Source organism: Cottoperca gobio, chromosome 9 (genome assembly GCF_900634415.1).
Source record: "Cottoperca gobio chromosome 9, fCotGob3.1, whole genome shotgun sequence".
Classification (NCBI taxonomy): Eukaryota; Metazoa; Chordata; class Actinopteri; order Perciformes; family Bovichtidae; genus Cottoperca; species Cottoperca gobio.
Window position 1 is genome coordinate 7,320,284 of NC_041363.1, and position 18,180 is coordinate 7,338,463.

General features: G+C 39.8%; 1 protein-coding gene across 2 annotated transcripts in view; it reads right to left on the reverse strand.

Moving 5' to 3' along the window:
• pebp4 (phosphatidylethanolamine binding protein 4) overlaps positions 1-18,180 on the reverse strand; it is a 50,481-nt gene that overhangs the window by 16,638 nt on the left and 15,663 nt on the right. Inside the window, exon 4 of one of the 2 annotated variants that reach the window (XM_029440242.1) lies at positions 11,885-11,983. The exons of the other annotated variant lie outside the window; for it this stretch is intronic. Within the exon in view, the coding sequence (XP_029296102.1) occupies positions 11,885-11,983 (99 nt within the window). The remainder of the gene's footprint in view (positions 1-11,884; positions 11,984-18,180) is intronic. 2 annotated transcript variants of the gene reach the window in all.

An 18,180-nucleotide genomic window follows, 5' to 3' on the forward strand; every position in this document is an offset into this window, starting at 1 on the left:
TTTGCCCACACAATTAATCTCGTTATTAGGAAATTAAAAAAGATCAACAGGCGTGTAATTGACAACTTAATTAGTTCAAGGTCAGTCTATTGTTTTGACTTTGGAAGGACGCCAGGCCATGGTGCTACTAGACGGGGACATTTTGGTGAAATATTTTCGCAATTTGCAATAAACTAACAAAACTAACAAGTGTTTTTACACATTTATAATAACTATTATGTACCATAAATCCAATATTGTGTTATTCATAGAAAACAAAGGCAACATACAATTTAAAAACTGAATAATAATTTTAAAATCATTAAAATCTGGTCATCAAATAAAAACTGTGCATGTAGTCAGTAAACCGGCTGTTAAGAGTAGCCATTTGATATGCTTCTGTCCGCGGTTATATCTGTTGATAACTCTATAGTTCATTCAGTGTCTTTAGTCATTAACAACTGAGAGCTGGTACAAAGGGATTTAAGAGGCAGCATTACTGTTTTGAATCACTGGATGTTTAATTCTTCTATTATAATTGAGGTAGGAGCGAGACAGAGGTTATGGTAACTGCTGGAAACCTGTCCCACTTCACAGAAAGGTTAATGAACCTTACAAGTCCTATGGGAGATGGAGTATGCTGTTAATTTGACAAACGTGGGAAATAAATGCTTTTATGCTTTTATTGACGGTGACCAATAGCGGCCTTTGCTGAAATGAAAGGTTTTAGTCTTTTGGGTGCTTTGCTATGAGGCAAAACAATAATGTGGAATGCATTTGTTGGAAGAAACTAAGTACATAATTGTTTGAATAGCAATTTTAGGCCAAAAAGCATCTTCATTAATAATTCCTACTTTTGGGGATCATATACTGCGCAAAATGTACAGTAACCTTATTCATGTTATGAAACATCTGTCTTTATTCTGAATACATTTGTGGCAATGAGGGATTTTGAAAAGCTGCATTTTAAAATCTACATATTCACACAATCCATTTTATACACCGTTGGTCTGGGTTGCATTTTAACAGGGCACCAAGGGTAGATTATACTGACAGCTGTGGAGGAACATGTGCAACAATGTTGGGGCTAACATGAATTGGTCTGTGGGTTTGAGGGAATCATCGCAAAAGGTGTCATTGAATCTGAACAGGGGTTTTAGGCACAGGACCAACTATGTATACAGTGTGCATGATTAAGAGATTAAATGGATAATCTCCTTCCTATTCAATAAGCCTGACGGAGGCAGGGATCTGGTTTCTCAAAGGTAGACTTTCACCATGGCTTAAATCTAACCAACAGTTCAGATTGACATCAAAGTTCATCAGTTGCTTAAAGCCGAGTAGTTTTTGACGATTTTAGGTAAAACTAATTTTCTGTGTATATCTGGGAACTCTTTTCAATTAAAAAAACATGTAAAACTTTCTGGAATAATTTAACAATGGGGAAGACATGTTACAACAATACATATACTTTTAATGTATTCCGCAGCATCTTCAACAACTTTTTGTAATGGGATTAAAAAAGGACACGTTTTCTGATCTGCTGCCCTAAAGGTTAGGAGATAATACTTTAAGTAGTGGTGGACTGTGACTAAGTACATGCACTCAAGTACTGTAATTAAATATGATCTTAAAGAACTCGTATCTCACTTGTGTATTTTCTTTTCTGCTACTTGATACTTCTATTCCAGTAAAAAAGTAACAATTTGAATGCTTACGATGGAGCATTTTGACATTGTAGTATTGCTACTTTTACGTAAAAGTAGAATGAGTAACACTTGTCGGTTGTAGTTTTTTTAAACACAACATTCAAAGTTGGCCCCTCGTCCCCGGCTCAATGACACCAGAAGCACACGCCCCTGCTGGAGGTTAGTGTTAGGGTGGTAGGCTGAACAATTCATTTGAATTTTATCGAAATCACAAAAAGGACGAGTGCAATATCCAAATCTCAGGAGGCGCAACGTTCGTTAAAAAGGCAAAAAATCAAACCAAGATCATCTTAATATATTTTTCAATGAAAATGAAAATAATTCTTCAAAAATGATAATTTCCTCCAATATTGTGATTCATATCGCAATTGCAATATCAGTTATTCCAAATTCTTCAGCCCTACCTCAGATTCACTCTTGTTTTGGAACGAGCTTTGTCCGCTTGGCGTTTTGCTTTGCTATATGTGCGCTTTTTTCCGCACTGCATCTGCCATTTTCGTAGCTTCCTCTTAGATGTTATGATCTGGCAAAATAAGAAAGTACAGGCAGAGGGCTCTGCAGATACAGACACCGCCACACGCTAGAAGTGAGGATTGAGAGGGGTTCATTTTTAGTTCTATTTACTCTACACATGTTTTTTTTAGGATATCCTACTCATTCTGCTTTTAAGTCAAATGTCTTCTGTCCCTGATTTGAGGTAACTCATACTAGCTGATCAGAATAAGTTCAATTCAGATTAGGGAAAGATTCAAACACTTTCCACACTGTTACTTTTTGCCCTCCTTTAAGAAGGTCACATAAAACATTTTATTTTAAGTGGTTAGCACAAACCACCAATGCTGTCTGTCTGAGAGCAAAACTAAGACTGTCCTAACCTTATAGACCTTTATACACCTTATAGTCTAGCTCATCTTCATGACACCGGTCTTGCTCTTTTTGATACCCCTTCTCTTCCGAGCCAACTCGCTCTCTCTGTCTCTCACTCCTTTCTTTCTCCCAGCGATACTATGGGCACTGTTTCCTGTGCCTGTGTGCTCAATGTTTGCCAGAGGAACACACAAGAATCCGAGCTCCACAATCCCTCTTAACCTTTGACCTTGGCTTATTGTTACCTGTGAGCAGCACTGTGGCAAACATGTTGTACAAGTACTGTACAGCCCTGCAAGCTGTTTGTGTTCTGCAAGTATGGAGGGCAGGGGAGGAGGGAAGGAAGAGAGGGAGCTATTTAATCCCCCCCAAAGGAACTCCCCTCTCAACCCGTATCGTGAACTCACAGGCAAATCGCGTTGCTTGAAGGCACACCACACACACACTGCTGTCTTTTTAATTTCATCAGCTGAAAGAAATCTATACAGTGCTTTGGAATAAGACTGAGCTGCGGAGAGACGTGAACTGTACAGCACCCTGGAATGTAAACAGGTTTCTCACCAAGTGTAGCATAAAAATACCACAATGTAACAAACCTCTTGGCTATGATAATGGTCAATAGTACAGATCAGAGGTCTTAGTAGATTTTATGGTTGTTAGTCCTACAGCATATCAATAAGAACAAGTTGAACAAATCCAGAGAACAATTCAGAGGAAATGCAGCAATGGTACACAAATTACTCAAGTGTAACACGGATGAAATGTTGGCTTCTGCTGAAAAGCATTGTATTGATGGTGGCTTTCTCGCTTGCCATTATAAAAAGCATTATCTACTTAGAATATTAGGAACGCTGTCATTAAATCCCATGCAGTCAGCTGCTTGGTTAGGAACAGATATGGACTGTAATCTGCAGAGAATGGACTCATCGCTCGTGCAATTTTTGTAACTGTCAATTTGTACTGAAAAATACTCACAAAAATAGGAACAATTAATATATTATATTCATAAACCTGAGCAAACGTCTACCTATCATAGTCAAACCCCCAGCACCAAGTGTCGGTAACAATGATGGCCAGAGTTGTGAGTATATTTATAAAGTCATGCTTTCTGGTATGTGAGAGCTTCTTATTTTATTATACAGAATCTGAGATGCCATACCACTTCTAATTATTTGTTCATTATACAATATGGTTCTTTGTCCTATACTGCAGCTTTCTAATTTTGTAGTTCGGTATAACTTTTGGAATACAAACAATTCTAATCAGTACGTAGAGTTAGACAGGCCACTATAATATCTGCCAACTTTGCATTCATAGCTGTCACACTTAATTATCATGCCAAAAAAAAAGAAAATACATTGGCTACAGGAGGGCTTTTGTGAAGTCTTTGTTTTTGTGTACAATTAACTGGCAAGCATGCTATATACTTAAGTAAGGGCTATTTTAGGTGAGCATAATTGTTAGTGAGTTGTTTTTATCAGCATGCCTCACTCCCCTTCAACGCACCCTATCAGGAGACACCCCTAAGAGGAACCGTTTTCCACAGCCGCGGCCCCAGCAACCCCCCACTTACCCTGACATTTCTTCATTCTCCCCCCTTCTGGTTTCCATGCCTGCTTTGTTTGTCCTTGTTCATGTCTGTCAAAATTGACCAGTTTACAGGTAGGTAGGCAGACTTCGCCAAGCCCCCCACCTGTACCCTAAAACACATGAATTTTGCACGTGGGGCCGGCTGCCAAAGATCCTGCTTTACTGACTGAAGTGGAGGGTGAGCAGGGGGGGGGGGGGGTATGACAAAGACGACAGCTTGTGTGGGGGAACATTGTCTGCGGCTGCGACTAGAAATCTTTTCAGGAAAAACAGGATTTTATACACAATGGTCGTGGGTGTGAAGAAAGGGGGCACATATTAAAAGAAGCGCCTTTATGTGTGCAGAGCTACTGGTTTTAAACTGCATTTGCATGGAGAAGGTCCAATCTGTTCTTTTTTTCCCTACTAGGCTATAGTGTGACAGACTGGATCAAAGGGGGCTTTCCAGGTTGTCCTTGTTTTTTTGGAGACTAATCGTGATAAATCCAGGACAATGTGCAAGGTACACATTAATGTAACACACTGACACGCAGTAGGCCTACTTCCCTAAATAAAAATAATCTATAAGAGAAAGAATTTCTTTCTCCCTGAGAAAGAAACTAAATTCATGTGTTAAAAGCAACAGGACTTTAGTTTTCTTTAAAAAAAACTATTAAGCAACATATGAAAACTATAATTTATGGATGATTATTCCCTCGCTATCCAAACAGCATTCACAGCTTCATAGCAGCTCACGTTCTTCATGCAGTGAAACCTCCTCAATCATCTCACCAAGGCAACCACAGCAGGAAGGTCAGTTGTTATAGAGATAGCAAGAGGCTTGGTAGGTTATCAGCTACAGTATCGTGTGTGTGTGCGTGTGTGTGTGTGTGCGTTTGTTGTATGTGGACGGGGGATGGAGCTGACAATTGAGCGGAGGATTCTTATGTAATTCTCCCTTTAGGTGGCGGAGAACAGTGAGAGCAGCAGCCCACACTGAAGAAGAGCCTGCTTGTTAATAAGCTGCAAGTAAGTATAGTTAGTTAGATGGAATCATTACAGGCTGTTTGTACACAACACCAAGAGGTGTCCAGATGTAGCAGAGCGACAGGGACACAGTCACGGTGACAGCAAGTTCAGGAACAAAGTGGGCATGTCTCCTCACAATAACCGGTTCTGGTTCTATTGGGCTTTAAAAAAAAGTCACACATGCACACAAATCCATAGACATAGACATGGTCTCCTAAAAATAACGTTTTGCGACAACGAAACTGCTTTGTCAGTTAGGTTTTGAGGAAAATGGATTTTGTCCCAGAGTATGTTTCTTTTTGGCGTAGGGAGGAGGTTGGGTCTGGATGGATGCAAAGGTCAAATACAGAACTTTCACCAAGAAGGCCGCCGTTTGTGCCCCGAAAAGTCAATGTTGACGTATTTTAACATACTTACGTAACTTAAACTACGTATCAAATGTACTTACTTTAAGCTCAACAATGATTTTTATTTACTTAACATTTAACATAACCCAGTTAGTGTTGTTGCCTAAATCTTGTTGCCTTGTTTTTTTCAAATCAACTTTACCACAAGTTAAAAATGGCAACCATAATCCAGGAGAAAATCATCACCCTCTAAACATAATTGGGAATGCAGTTTAGCTGTATGGGAACATAATTTTAGGAGACAGGGTTGGCAGACAGCCCACACATACAGACACACACACATGACAGTGTACAACCTTAGAAAAGTTCAAAACGCTAGAAACAAAAAAAAAAGATTGAATAAATAAATAAGAGAAGCCAAAACTAACAAACACTAGAATCCTAACGAAGCTGAGAGGCTGTGAGGAGAGTTTGATGAGCTTTAGTGAGGGAATGACTTCCACAAGCTGAACTCCATGTAGTACCACCTCTGACATTTGTCTGGCTGTAGCTGACAGCAGGATGAGCACCGCTCTAAATGTTAAGCACCTCCAGCTGAGCTTCCATGTTAAGGGCTATTGTTGACTTGTACCGAGGGAGATTTCGGATTGTTAATGAAAAAAAAAATGAATGACCCGCATGTAAACTTTATCAGGGTCAAATACTGCAAAATAAAATCCAAATATCCAAAATACAAGCTTATATTGAACTTTCTTGGCAATTTACTAAAACTCTTAATCACGTACTTAGTTTACTTACTTCTCACATATACATTACTGACGACAATCTGTTCAAATTATTTAAGGCACAGCACACAAAGAACATGTGTTCAAGCTTAAGTTTAAACAAAAGATGACAACTGGTGCACCGAGTGGAGTGGAGATTGGATAAAGTTGCTTCATATGACTTGGAGCCAGGAGGCACGTCTGTGTAAAAGTTTGTGAAACCATAAACAAGCAAACTGTTAACCGGGGTTATGAGCATGTTTAGCAACTTTGGAGGAAAAAAAAAATCACATTAAAAAGGAAAATTGTTCAATTCCTTTGCGCCCACCCCCTTGTCATAAGATATGGATGTCCCGTAAGGTTATTTGTGTTTGCTGGGAAATGAAGTGCTCAACTGGATTAAAAACATACTGCATATGTTTGGAAATCTGTTTCCCTGGGCGTATGAGTGGAGTGAGCGAGCGTGAAGCAGCAGCTTGCGTCTCCTCCAAGAGAGAGGGCAGACACTCTCATCATTAGCTGGGCTACAATGTGCTCCTCTACCTGCTCCAATCTGCACAGCCAGGCTCCACTCTGACGCCAGACAGATGTTCCCAGCACGAGGTGCAAAGTACGGAGAGGGGAAACGAGAGTGAGCAGGAGAGAGGCAGAAGAATGGAAATATTCAGCAGAGTACACAATAAGAGTTTAATTATGAATAATACCAATGGTTCTTTGTTCTCACAATGAAGCTAGCTATGGTTCGTCTGGCCTTTGGGAAATTGTTTTTGGCTTCCATATGGGGGGCAGCTGTCTGTCAAAAAAGAAACGCTTAAATCATAACATGCCACAGTAGGATAATTACAGGATAAAGAACAATGCAATTGTGTATGTTTATTTGAAATGTTGGATAGGTATTTTCCTAAAACAAACTCTTAGACTTTTGTAGAGGTTAGAAATGATATTTGAGAACTCGGTAGTATCAGTAAGTCATATACTCCAGTGTTTACAGGAATGCTACTGTAAGAAGACAAAGGGGATGTGACACACTTGACTATAGTACTGTCCTGGTTGCACTTTTCAAAGATAAGCTGAGTGTTGATCTTTTAATTACTGAAATTATGAAAACATCTCCTGAAAAGACCCAAACTAATGAATAATGTCTGAGCAACCTGATACAGCTTATTCACTCTGTGACATGAACGATTGTTGTTCCCAAAAATATATAAATGTTAACAAAAGAGACAAAACAATATCCTTTTATCCTTTTTCAGGGAAAAACATTGAATAGAAATTCAATAAAGGGTTACACGCCTAATAGTTTGCAGGACATCTTGAGGTGTGGAGCAGACGATCTCTGCAGGCCGCTGAATTCACAAACACAAAGCCAGCTGGTCTGATACAGTCACAATACTTCACTGTTTGTATTTGCCTAACCAGCAGCAGAACACAGGCTATGTCCCCCCCTTTGGGAGCTGCTACAACAGAGATGGATGTTAAAGCATGCTTATCCCTTATGCATCATAATAATGAGCACAGCACACGGTGTGCTGAGCTGTCCAACTGGCCTTCGATTAGCCAGGGAGAGGAAGTTAACAAACACGATGGCTTCCAATCCAAAGACTTTATTAAAGCGAATCTGGAAATGAAGAACCGTTCGGACTGAATAGGGAAATAATTGAGCAAAGCTCCAATCAAACCTTTACTTTGATGCTTCTGGTGGATATACTGTATGTGTACATACTATGTACACATACATATAAACATTTTACAAATAAAATCATTTGAGGCAAAGAAACTTTCATGGAGATAAACCCTCAGCAGAGGAACTTCATACATCATAAAAAGTAAGAAACAAATCCATAATAAACCTAAGGCTACACATCACTATTTAAATGGGATTTTACAGCGATAACGAACACCTTGGCTTTACTCAGAGCAGCAAAGAGCTTTAGCTGGGGCACTCTTCTTGCAAGTTCATATTGCATCATGTCGACTCACAAACCGCCAAAACTATAATGAGGGAATAAGTATTAACAAGTAAAAGTAAGACCCAGTGCTGTATTTATATAAGCTGCCTCTATTCAGATACTAATGATTTGCTTGTTACAGTAATTATCGCTGCGAGACCATACCGGAACATCTGCATTGATTTAGACTCTGGGAGAGCAGAGAGAGGGAGACGCTCACAATCTGGAATTCGACTTCGAGAGCTAGACAACAATCTGTTGATGGTTATTTTGGTAATTGTCCAAAATTGATGTAAAACACAGAGTGTGTTGCAGAAGATTCTAAATGACGGTTTCTGGAGCTTGAGGGGTCACTGAAAATGTGCAGTTGTGATGAAAATGCACATACAGCATCTAATAATGTGAGTTCTAAATGAAACTGGACAGCTGGTGGGAGAAAATGAGACACCTAGCCACACAGTTTACACTTAACTGCTGGAGTAAATTATTCTTGGCAGTCGAAAGCAATGATGTGATAAACGACACAGCCAGTTGAATAAAAGATTTGACTCCGAACATAAACATTAAAATGGGACTGTTTTACACGTCTAGTTGGGCGGTTATTGTGCATATTTTTTAATTTGTGGTGATGCTTACACAGATGAACTTAAGTACACAGATATAGTTAGTAAGTTAGTTATGTTATGTAGGTATTGTACCAAGTGCCCGGGTCACACAGGCGTCAAAAAGTACTGATGCAGTGGTGAAACATATATTATTTTCCAAGAAAACAGCTAAAAACCAACTGTAAGCAAACAAGAAAGCCAAAAGCAGTTAAAGCTTGCTGGTGAGATATTTACAGCTAACCATGGCTAAAGCTACATTTACTTAATTTTGACTTTAGTCCCAGACCAGACAGAGCGCGTTTCAGCAGCTTGGGGCGGCTTTTTGTCAATTTTGTTCACGATAGTGAAGAGTTTTGTTTGCTTTTTCCGCGCTTTTTTAGAAGCGCCCTGAACGCCTCGAGTTGAAAAAACACCAAACTTCATCTGTGTTTTTTCTCTTTGTCCAATCGAGGGAATTTAGAGGCCTTTTGTAGTGACTGTTGCTATATTACTATATCATTTTTTAAAGCTTTGCATACGATAAGTAATCTCATCCATGTCAATGATTTATTGTTGCAAAGTATTGCATTTAAAATGACATAAAATGAAGGCATTACATCCTCTGTATGCAGTTAGCCTGAAGACCTTAAAGCCTTTTTCCTTACTTTAGCTTTTCTCTAGTTGCTCTCTGCTTTGTTAAGGCCGGTTTGTCATACACGACCATAAATACTTATATAAACATGTTCTCTTCCTAATACAAAATTCTACCTTTTAGAATCATCATTCCAGAAAAACTCACCAGAAATTAAGCAATTTGTTTAGAAAAGTGTTGCAAGTGTAACAAATAAAGCCCTTTCTGTTCACGAAGACCAATAAACATGCTCGTTACTATAGCTAATGCTAAATTGTGCTTCACACTGCAGTTGTGGATGAATACTTCAAGTAAGTGAGACACTGCACAGTGTGTGGCAACAAAAACCAGGCTCTCAAACACCTCTCTCTGTGTTTAGAGAGGGTTTTGGCATGGCTGACACATAGTGAGGAGATCCTCAGCACATGTTTTGATAAGTGAAGCGCCAGCTACATAATTCAGCTCAAAGCAAGGTGAGTGATGAGTCTATAATACACGGGGTAGTCCAGTGTGTCCTTGTTCTGTTGCCATCGCTTTTCTAATGAGACCTCTGCTGAAGAATCAGAGTAAATCTGTGGTTTTTGTGGCTCAGTCCAGCTTGACCTCTGCAGAATTAAGGAAATCTTTTACCTTCTTAGCTACGGGTAAACAATACACACTAATTATAGAAACATCTACGAACTAGGGCAATACTGCATGACCTTGGACTAATGAATATATATGAAATGAATATGGCTGCTGCAGCTTGTGCTGTTTGACGCGTGAGGATCAAAACACTGATCCGTTTGACATTTGTGTGCATGACCCCTGACTGTAGCTGAAGAAACTTCTTTGCTTTACAAAACAACCACCTTTAACACATTCCCGGAAATATCCATTTAAATGCCAAACATGTTATTGTGCAGCACTTCACAGCGCTTCACTTCATATCCAGAAGAAACTAAATTACAGAGAACAAATGAAGTAGTTCTCAATCATATTTGCGCACTAGTCTAGTCTTTTTTTATGTTGAATTATATGTGGATTAATTCATAAATTGATCTAGATTGCTGTCAAAATCACAACTGCCCTGAAACAAAACCCAATACATTCACATCGACACTCGAAAAAACTAAACTGAGGTTGTGGGATGTCACAGAGCCACCCTGGTCAATTAAACACCTCCCACTACAGGTTGGCTTCACTCAAAAGGCTCATTAACCCTTCTGACCAACCACCAGCCACAATCAGAAAAACATCGCGTCACATTGGCCAATCGCTACATGGGCAACGCAGGTCAACACCCACACAAGTGACAGGAAATTGAATTGCTAGAGAGAATGTGGTCTGTCTGAGCACTTGAAAGACATTTGTTTATTCACAGTTGGCCACTCTGACTTGTTTTTTTTTTTGTATATCATTGATGTATGCAAGTGATATGAGGTAAATATTCTTACAGGCAAGCAGGGATGTGGTTGCATAAATGATCTCTAAAGCAGCACTGATGAGCTGAATCACAACATTCTGAATCTATACCCATTGAAAGGTTTACTAAAATATATATCCCAGATACATCACATTTGGATCAATGTGGCATTTACTTTAATGTACAACTACGCCTTATGAAACGAAACGGGAGCAGTGATACATCACTGAAGCGTCTTTGTGTGGTTGTTTTTCAGACCACTAGTCTTAATCTACTGGGTTGATCTCCCGATTCCCGCGGGATTATAAAATGTCTGCAAACCTCCAAATATTTGAGGCAATCAACAACTCAACACGCATTTGGCGTTAGAATGCAAGAATGTGAAAACACACAAACGAATGGATAAAAAGGAGTGAAATATGAAGAGAAATAAGGGGATCGGAGCGGTGCCCATTTCGGGGGTGTAAAATATGGAGAAGTGTGGATCATTGGGGGAGCTGCTCTGCCTGGGGGAACAGATGAAGGGAGGACACTCTGCCAAGATCTCTCCACTGGAGGGGGAGCTGAGGGACTAGAGCTCTATGGGAGAAAGAGTGTGCGCCTCGCATGCTGCTCTCCTCAATCTCAGTCTCACACGCCTGCATTGACACGTCCCAGGCTCTCTGCAGCAGAGGGAAATTGCTGCTGACAGGGCCTTGCAAACTTTCACAGCCATTTAGAAAGACTTACTCCCACACTTTTGTCACAGGCATTTATTGCACAAGATACATGATATGAAAAATTAACATTTTTTGAACTTGGCATCCTTTTTTCACCAAGTTAGGCTTAAAAACCATTCATAATTTTTCAGCCTTGCGATCGGCCCCAGTGCAGATGTAAACACAAGACATGCCAAGTGAGACCCCGAGATAATGAAAATGCACAATTTTCAAGAGAAGAAAAATCCAAACGCTACTTCATAAATTTGTACCATACGAGCTCCTAATCCAATCACAAATGCCGTCCGTGTCACCATCACCATCACCAACACAAGGCTCATGACTTACTGTACCTGTACGTTCACGACCAGCCAGTGCCTCCAGTAAGCAAATGTTGGTTTGGCGCGGCACGGAGCATCAGCATCAACCATCACCAGAACATACATCTTATTCTGCAAACAGAAGGAGATATATATATATATTATTATTTTTTAATACAGACAAAGTGCTTTACTATAGTGCCACACACACTGAGATTGGCCCAGAGGCAGTTCCAGTAACAGCGGTACCTGATCCCTTTCGCTTTCTAAATGCAGCCATTTGTGCATCACATTGCCTAAGGCTCGACAGCCATCTCTGCAGCTAACAACACTTAGTTTAACTTCAAAACAGATGCTTCAATGTTACTTTCTTAGGTTTACTTATTGTACCTAAAATGCTGCAAAGTGTGAATTTTATTCAATTCATTATCTTATCATATATATATATATATATATATATATATAAAGAAAAATGTACGTAGTCGACTAAGTACACAAACCTGACAAACACAGTTCATACCAGATGAGTGGATTTGCCTTGACGCATAATATTAACACTGACTTACTTCAGCTGTCAAGGCTAAAATGTTGCTTAGAAAGAAAGAAATGACATGAGATAGGCAAAAGGCATGAAATAAAACGGTTGTAAAAAGCCGACAATACACATGAGAATATGTTGTGTAGCGACGCTTATTACCAATTGCAGTACGCTCATTCCTATAGCAAAAGTACAGCTCTGTCTCTTTCTCTGTTATTCCTTAAACTTAATATAATTACTGTGACATCAATAAAATGACAACATTTTGGATCAGATACCAAATCCTCTTGTTAACATATTCGCAGTAACTTTCTGCCACTTACTCAGTATCTTTGTACCCCTCAATCTGTCAATAGATAAAGTGAGAGAAAAAAGCATCTAAACTAACACTCAATCACAGTTATTGGACGTTGAATTGGCGGCTTAACTGCCGGAAAATCTTCATTCTGTCTGTCCCTAAAAGTTAGAGAATTATGAGAGCAGATTGAATTATTGCGAGAGCACATTTGTCATCTCTGGTACTGTGCCCAAAATCTGCCAGACCATATGATGGGCTTTTTTTATTTTGTTCACTTCTTCTACAAACAGAGACATTAATCGAGGCTGTTTCAATCCACAATGTCCTCTTACTGTATATGTACTTTCAACTGAATCAAGACCATAATGGTATCAGTTTTAATACATATAAAAACAGACGCAGCGTTTCTTACACTCTTACGCTGACTGCCAAACAACGCTGTCTGTGGTTTAGTAAAACATTTCATAGCATCAAATGCTCGCATGTAAACATAAACCTTGTGTTTGTTGTGTCTTATCAAGACATTCTTAAAGGCCTCTGAAAATTATCGTAAGCCGATGTTCTTGAATGAGATAAAGAAGTAGTCATGTATTTTTCTGCAGATGCTCATTTTCAGAAGGATTCTCTGCCTACCTGACAAGCGGTAATAAGCGTAAACAACTAAGCCTAATAATAGGATAATACTGTAGTCTCAGCGATAGTGCCTGCAGGTAACATCCAGACACACCAGTAACAATAGAGCCTCCTCCACAGCCTGTCAAAAGTGACTCTATATCAGTGACCCCCCCGGGCAGCTTACCAACCATGACCTGTTGCCTTCTCAAGAGTTGTAATCCTCATTTGTACATGTTTGCTACCAGGCAAAAACACTGTGATAATGTAGTTACACTAATATTTCAGACCCTTAAGTCAGACCCTGATGCATTCAGAAATAGCACTCACACACACACACACACACACACACACACACACACACACACAAAGGTAATTCAAGCATTTAAATTAAAAATGACCTCCAGTCACAATTATCATTGAAAGAAATAGCACTTCATTGGATATTTCACGAAAGTTACCATGGATGGAGATAAACTGTATAGGACAGGCTTACTTTCCCCAAAGCCAAATTTAGAACAAAATTAAGAACATTTCACATTAATTTCCAAGTGTAACAACAAAAACACAGTCTATTTATGGTGGCCCCCCGAATTTCAATGATATATGCGCACATTGTGTGCTTGAATTTCTACCTGTAAGAATCTGGCTGGTCCAGCTGGCACAGGCAGCAAATAATACAAGAGGCTCCCTCCATGCTTGCACTTCACACATTGTGGCATGTACCCTTCTCTCTTACAAGGACAGTTTTTCTCTCCATCTGTCAAAATCCACATTAATTGAGCACAGATATGTGTGAAAGACTCAAGGGAAAAACAGATGCATATTCTGCCATTTGAAATAATTTACGAGGGCTCGAACAAACTAAATGTATATCAAAACTGGATACTGGAAAGAACACATTTTCCAAAAATATGTTTTCAGTATTAACCACTAATACTAATGAGGAAATGTAACATTTGAGCCGTGATGATCATTTGAAATGTAGATTTGCTTTAACACTGCAGCTATTCAAATCTCTGACTGATGACATGATATTTTCTATATTTTGGAGCACACACAATGTAAATTAGTAAAAATTCCAATTATTTTAATGTCCCTGTGTTTTATCTTTATCTAGTTCATTTACATTATAGTAAAAGAGATGAGAGGTCAGCTGCCCACTCTGTTATGCTCTGTAATGGTATCTGAAGGAGCTCCGAGGTCTATGTGTAGCTGTCGGCCACAGACCACAGAGCTCCATCGAGCCATTATACAGGAGGTTCCTGGGTGTAGGGTGTAGGCTGGAGGTGGGGGGGGAGATTGAGCCTGCATTCTCTTGGGATTAACCTCCCTCTGCCTGCTATGATCACAGCAAAATGGCCCAATGGGACCACACTTCAGACGCCAGGCGGCTGGAATAAACCCTGCAGCTGACTGGGCGTCTCTGTCACGACTACTGGTCAGTGGTCGTGAAGAAAGGGGAACGAGAGGTGACATCTATAGAGTTTGAGGGTAGGGGGGGGTCACTTACTGAATGTTCATGATTATATATCATAAAAATACAGGTGTAGTTTTATTAAATACATTTTTATACTGTTGTATTTTCAAGACCTGACATGAAACTCCCACTCCATGCCAATAGCATCGAGTAGATACACTATTTGCAAAACAGAAGACGGCGAAGAACAAAGGCAGAAGAATACCAGTGTCTCTGAGGGTGTAAACTACTGGCTTACCTTTGAGTGAACTCTGCTGGGGATGAGAATCAGAGAGATGTCTAATCGCTGCTTTCGTAGAGCTGCCTGGGCTATCGAGCCCGGCTCTGCTAACTGATGACACCACGAAGGGCGAGAGTGAGTTAGCGAGAGGGAGGGCGGGAGGAGAGGCCCCTCTGTGAGTTTACAAGTTCATGCTTTATCCCTGACCCAATAGCAAACAGTGTCATCCGTGCAGCTGCCTATTAATATACCCATTGCTTTATCCTCCCCGTTCTTCATCTCCTTCAGCCTCTGCACACAGAACCCACAGCGTTGCATTAAATGGTCAACTGCGCTCACCGCTCGACCCGGGGCAAAGCAACGCATCGATCTAAAATCCCTGTTTAAGTAGCAAAAATACTTGAACTCGTTTGGTAATTAACAGGTATCTGTGTTGTGATTAAGACACAGCCATGGCTTAACAACCATCGACTGCAGATTAGAACAAGGTTGAAAGATCGATCTGTAAATACAGAAAAATAGAAACTCTTAAAACACAACTGTAGAAGTTCATTTTTCAGATGATGAAACTACAAATTTCCTCGTGTTTGCAGTCAAACAGTATCTTAAAAAGTTTTGAAAATAAACTGAATATGTAATATAGTATCAAGTAAATGTATAGAGGTAAACTGTGTGGACTTTTATTCTATAGACAAAGTAAGTCTCATTTCTGAGGCAGGATATCAGTGAGAGGGGAAGAAGAGAAAGTCATGGGGAAGGGTACAGTGCTACTACTGTCAGCGTCAGAAGAGGAGGTTCATCCTGCTGGAGAGGAGGTCAAAGGTCAGCCAGGCAGCAGTAATTGAATCCTGACTGGAGAGTGGGGGGCCGAGGACCCAAAAATGAGATGGAGATAGAAGGGGGGCTGAGGCACTCACCTAGAGGTCACCATCCTTTCAGGTGAAGAGGTCCTCGTTGGTCATTAATAATAGTCGCCTCTCACCTCTCATCTGCGGAAGCTTTGAAACCTCGTTGTTCCTCAAGGCAAGCATCATTATAAAACCTCTTTCATAGACAGTCACAAAGGGCAGATGGGTAATCTGCCACAAGGGAATTGGGTGAGGATAAAACTGAATTTTGGGGAATCTTATTCGATAGTCAAACTATATATTTTATTATTCTTATTGTTAAAAAGGTCTTGTTATGAGTACGGAGGCATAATCCAGCTTGGATAGCTAAAACTGATTTAAAAAGGAGGACAGCAGGTAGGCTTTTTATACCTGTATCAAATATACACATGACCACTCATACCTAGCCTTAGACTGCAGTTCTCAGATACCCACAATGCAATGGGAGATGATGCTCCACCAATTGTATATGTTAAAGTCAGTTTACTAGTCATTAGGAAGTGTAGTTTCCAAAGTTTGTATTCACAGCCAACATTTGTGTTACTACTAATATCTGCTCTTGCAATACAACATCTGCTTGTAGCATCTAAAGCATGAGTGTGTCTCCTTGAGGTCTAACAAACACTTTAAATGCATTTCCTTTATAAAACAAATTAAAAGTTTTTTTTCAATGCTGCACTGTTGACTTTCCAGGCACACAAAGCACTTGGTTAAGTTTATGGAAAGTTCAAGGTCTTGGTTGAATATTAAAGAAAATCAAGTGACATTTACCTGAAACTTTCACTAAGCTAACTTTGATCAAAGAGTTTTTGTTGCCTGAACCGAACCACACAAGGCACTCAAGATACAAAGTCTCCAGGGTCACAGTCCTGCACGTTGTAGGCCCAGCATCCAGCACGACCGCCTTCCTGACACTTGTGTGTGGTACAAAAACGTAGCACTTACTTTACCGGTGAAAACGATAACAGTAGGGAACAACCTCCTCAACTTTATGTAAAGTGCAACACTGAATCGCTGGGATGTCCCTTAAAGATCGTATATGAAAGTAGATATTATGGAAACGCACTGTGCATTCACACACACACACACACAACACACACACACACACACACACACACACACACACACACACACACACACACACACAAATGTATATATTTCCAGCTATACACAGATTATGCTGTAATGCACATTGCACACAAACACAGTTATCAGACAAAGATGATAGTTTGATTTAACTGAGCTTGATTTTTTATGAAGCGGGAGTTAAGACAACGTAATTCTGTATTATAATATCTCGATATTCGATTACATTGAATTATCTCTCACCCCCATCTTTGATTTTCTAAATCAGCAGAGAACTTGACATTTATTATCAAACTCCATAACATATCATTTCAGTGCTTCTTGCCACTTTGGTGCAACTTGAGTGCTATTGATGCTTCTGAGACTATTATACAAGATGACTTGGGGAATTTCACAAGAGCCAGTAACAACGACAGTTACTGGTTTAACACATTGATTATTGACACATATAAATGATATGCAAAGAGAATGCCAATTCTTCTCAGTGTGTTCTTAAGCGCCTCACACAGTGCGCGCTGCTCACTACCTCCAAACCTGCCTATTTTTAACTCAGCCTCCCTCCCACACAGGAGTGGAGTGTGAAGTGGCTTATAAATCCACACTTTGAGGAGCCACATGGTCAAAGGAAAGTCACATGTGGATACAAACGCATAATCTAGGCCCAAAGACAACACAGCTACTAGATCCCTGCTAGGTAGCCAAACAGAGGAGTGAGCTGCAGCATGAGGAGGCAGTGGTTCAAATGGATCACAGCAGAATATAAAAAAAACACAAGTTTACATAATTACATAACCACATAAACACTTTTTCTGTTTAAACATAAAAACGTGGATTAAAATTCTACATTTTAATTCAAATTGACACATAAAAAGGTAAAATGAGACACAGCAACATTTTGATATAGCTTATGGATTTTGCACATTCAATATAAATCGTCTCGGTCTGTGTGTCACATTGCAAATTCTTGAAACATCCAATAATTTTGGCCAATAAAAGCACAAATAAACAGCTCTTTGATTAACTTGAGACACGTTTGAAAGCAGTCTGTCCTGAAGTCTGCTTGTAAAGCCTCGTACTTGCATGGTGCAGTTTGGAACTGCTATGAAGCCATAGCTAACAGTAAGATGGTTCACAGTCTGATTGGAGCTTGAGGGGGGTGAAGGAATTAGTAGCAGCCTAGGGAACCATTTCTGCATTTCTCTCAACAT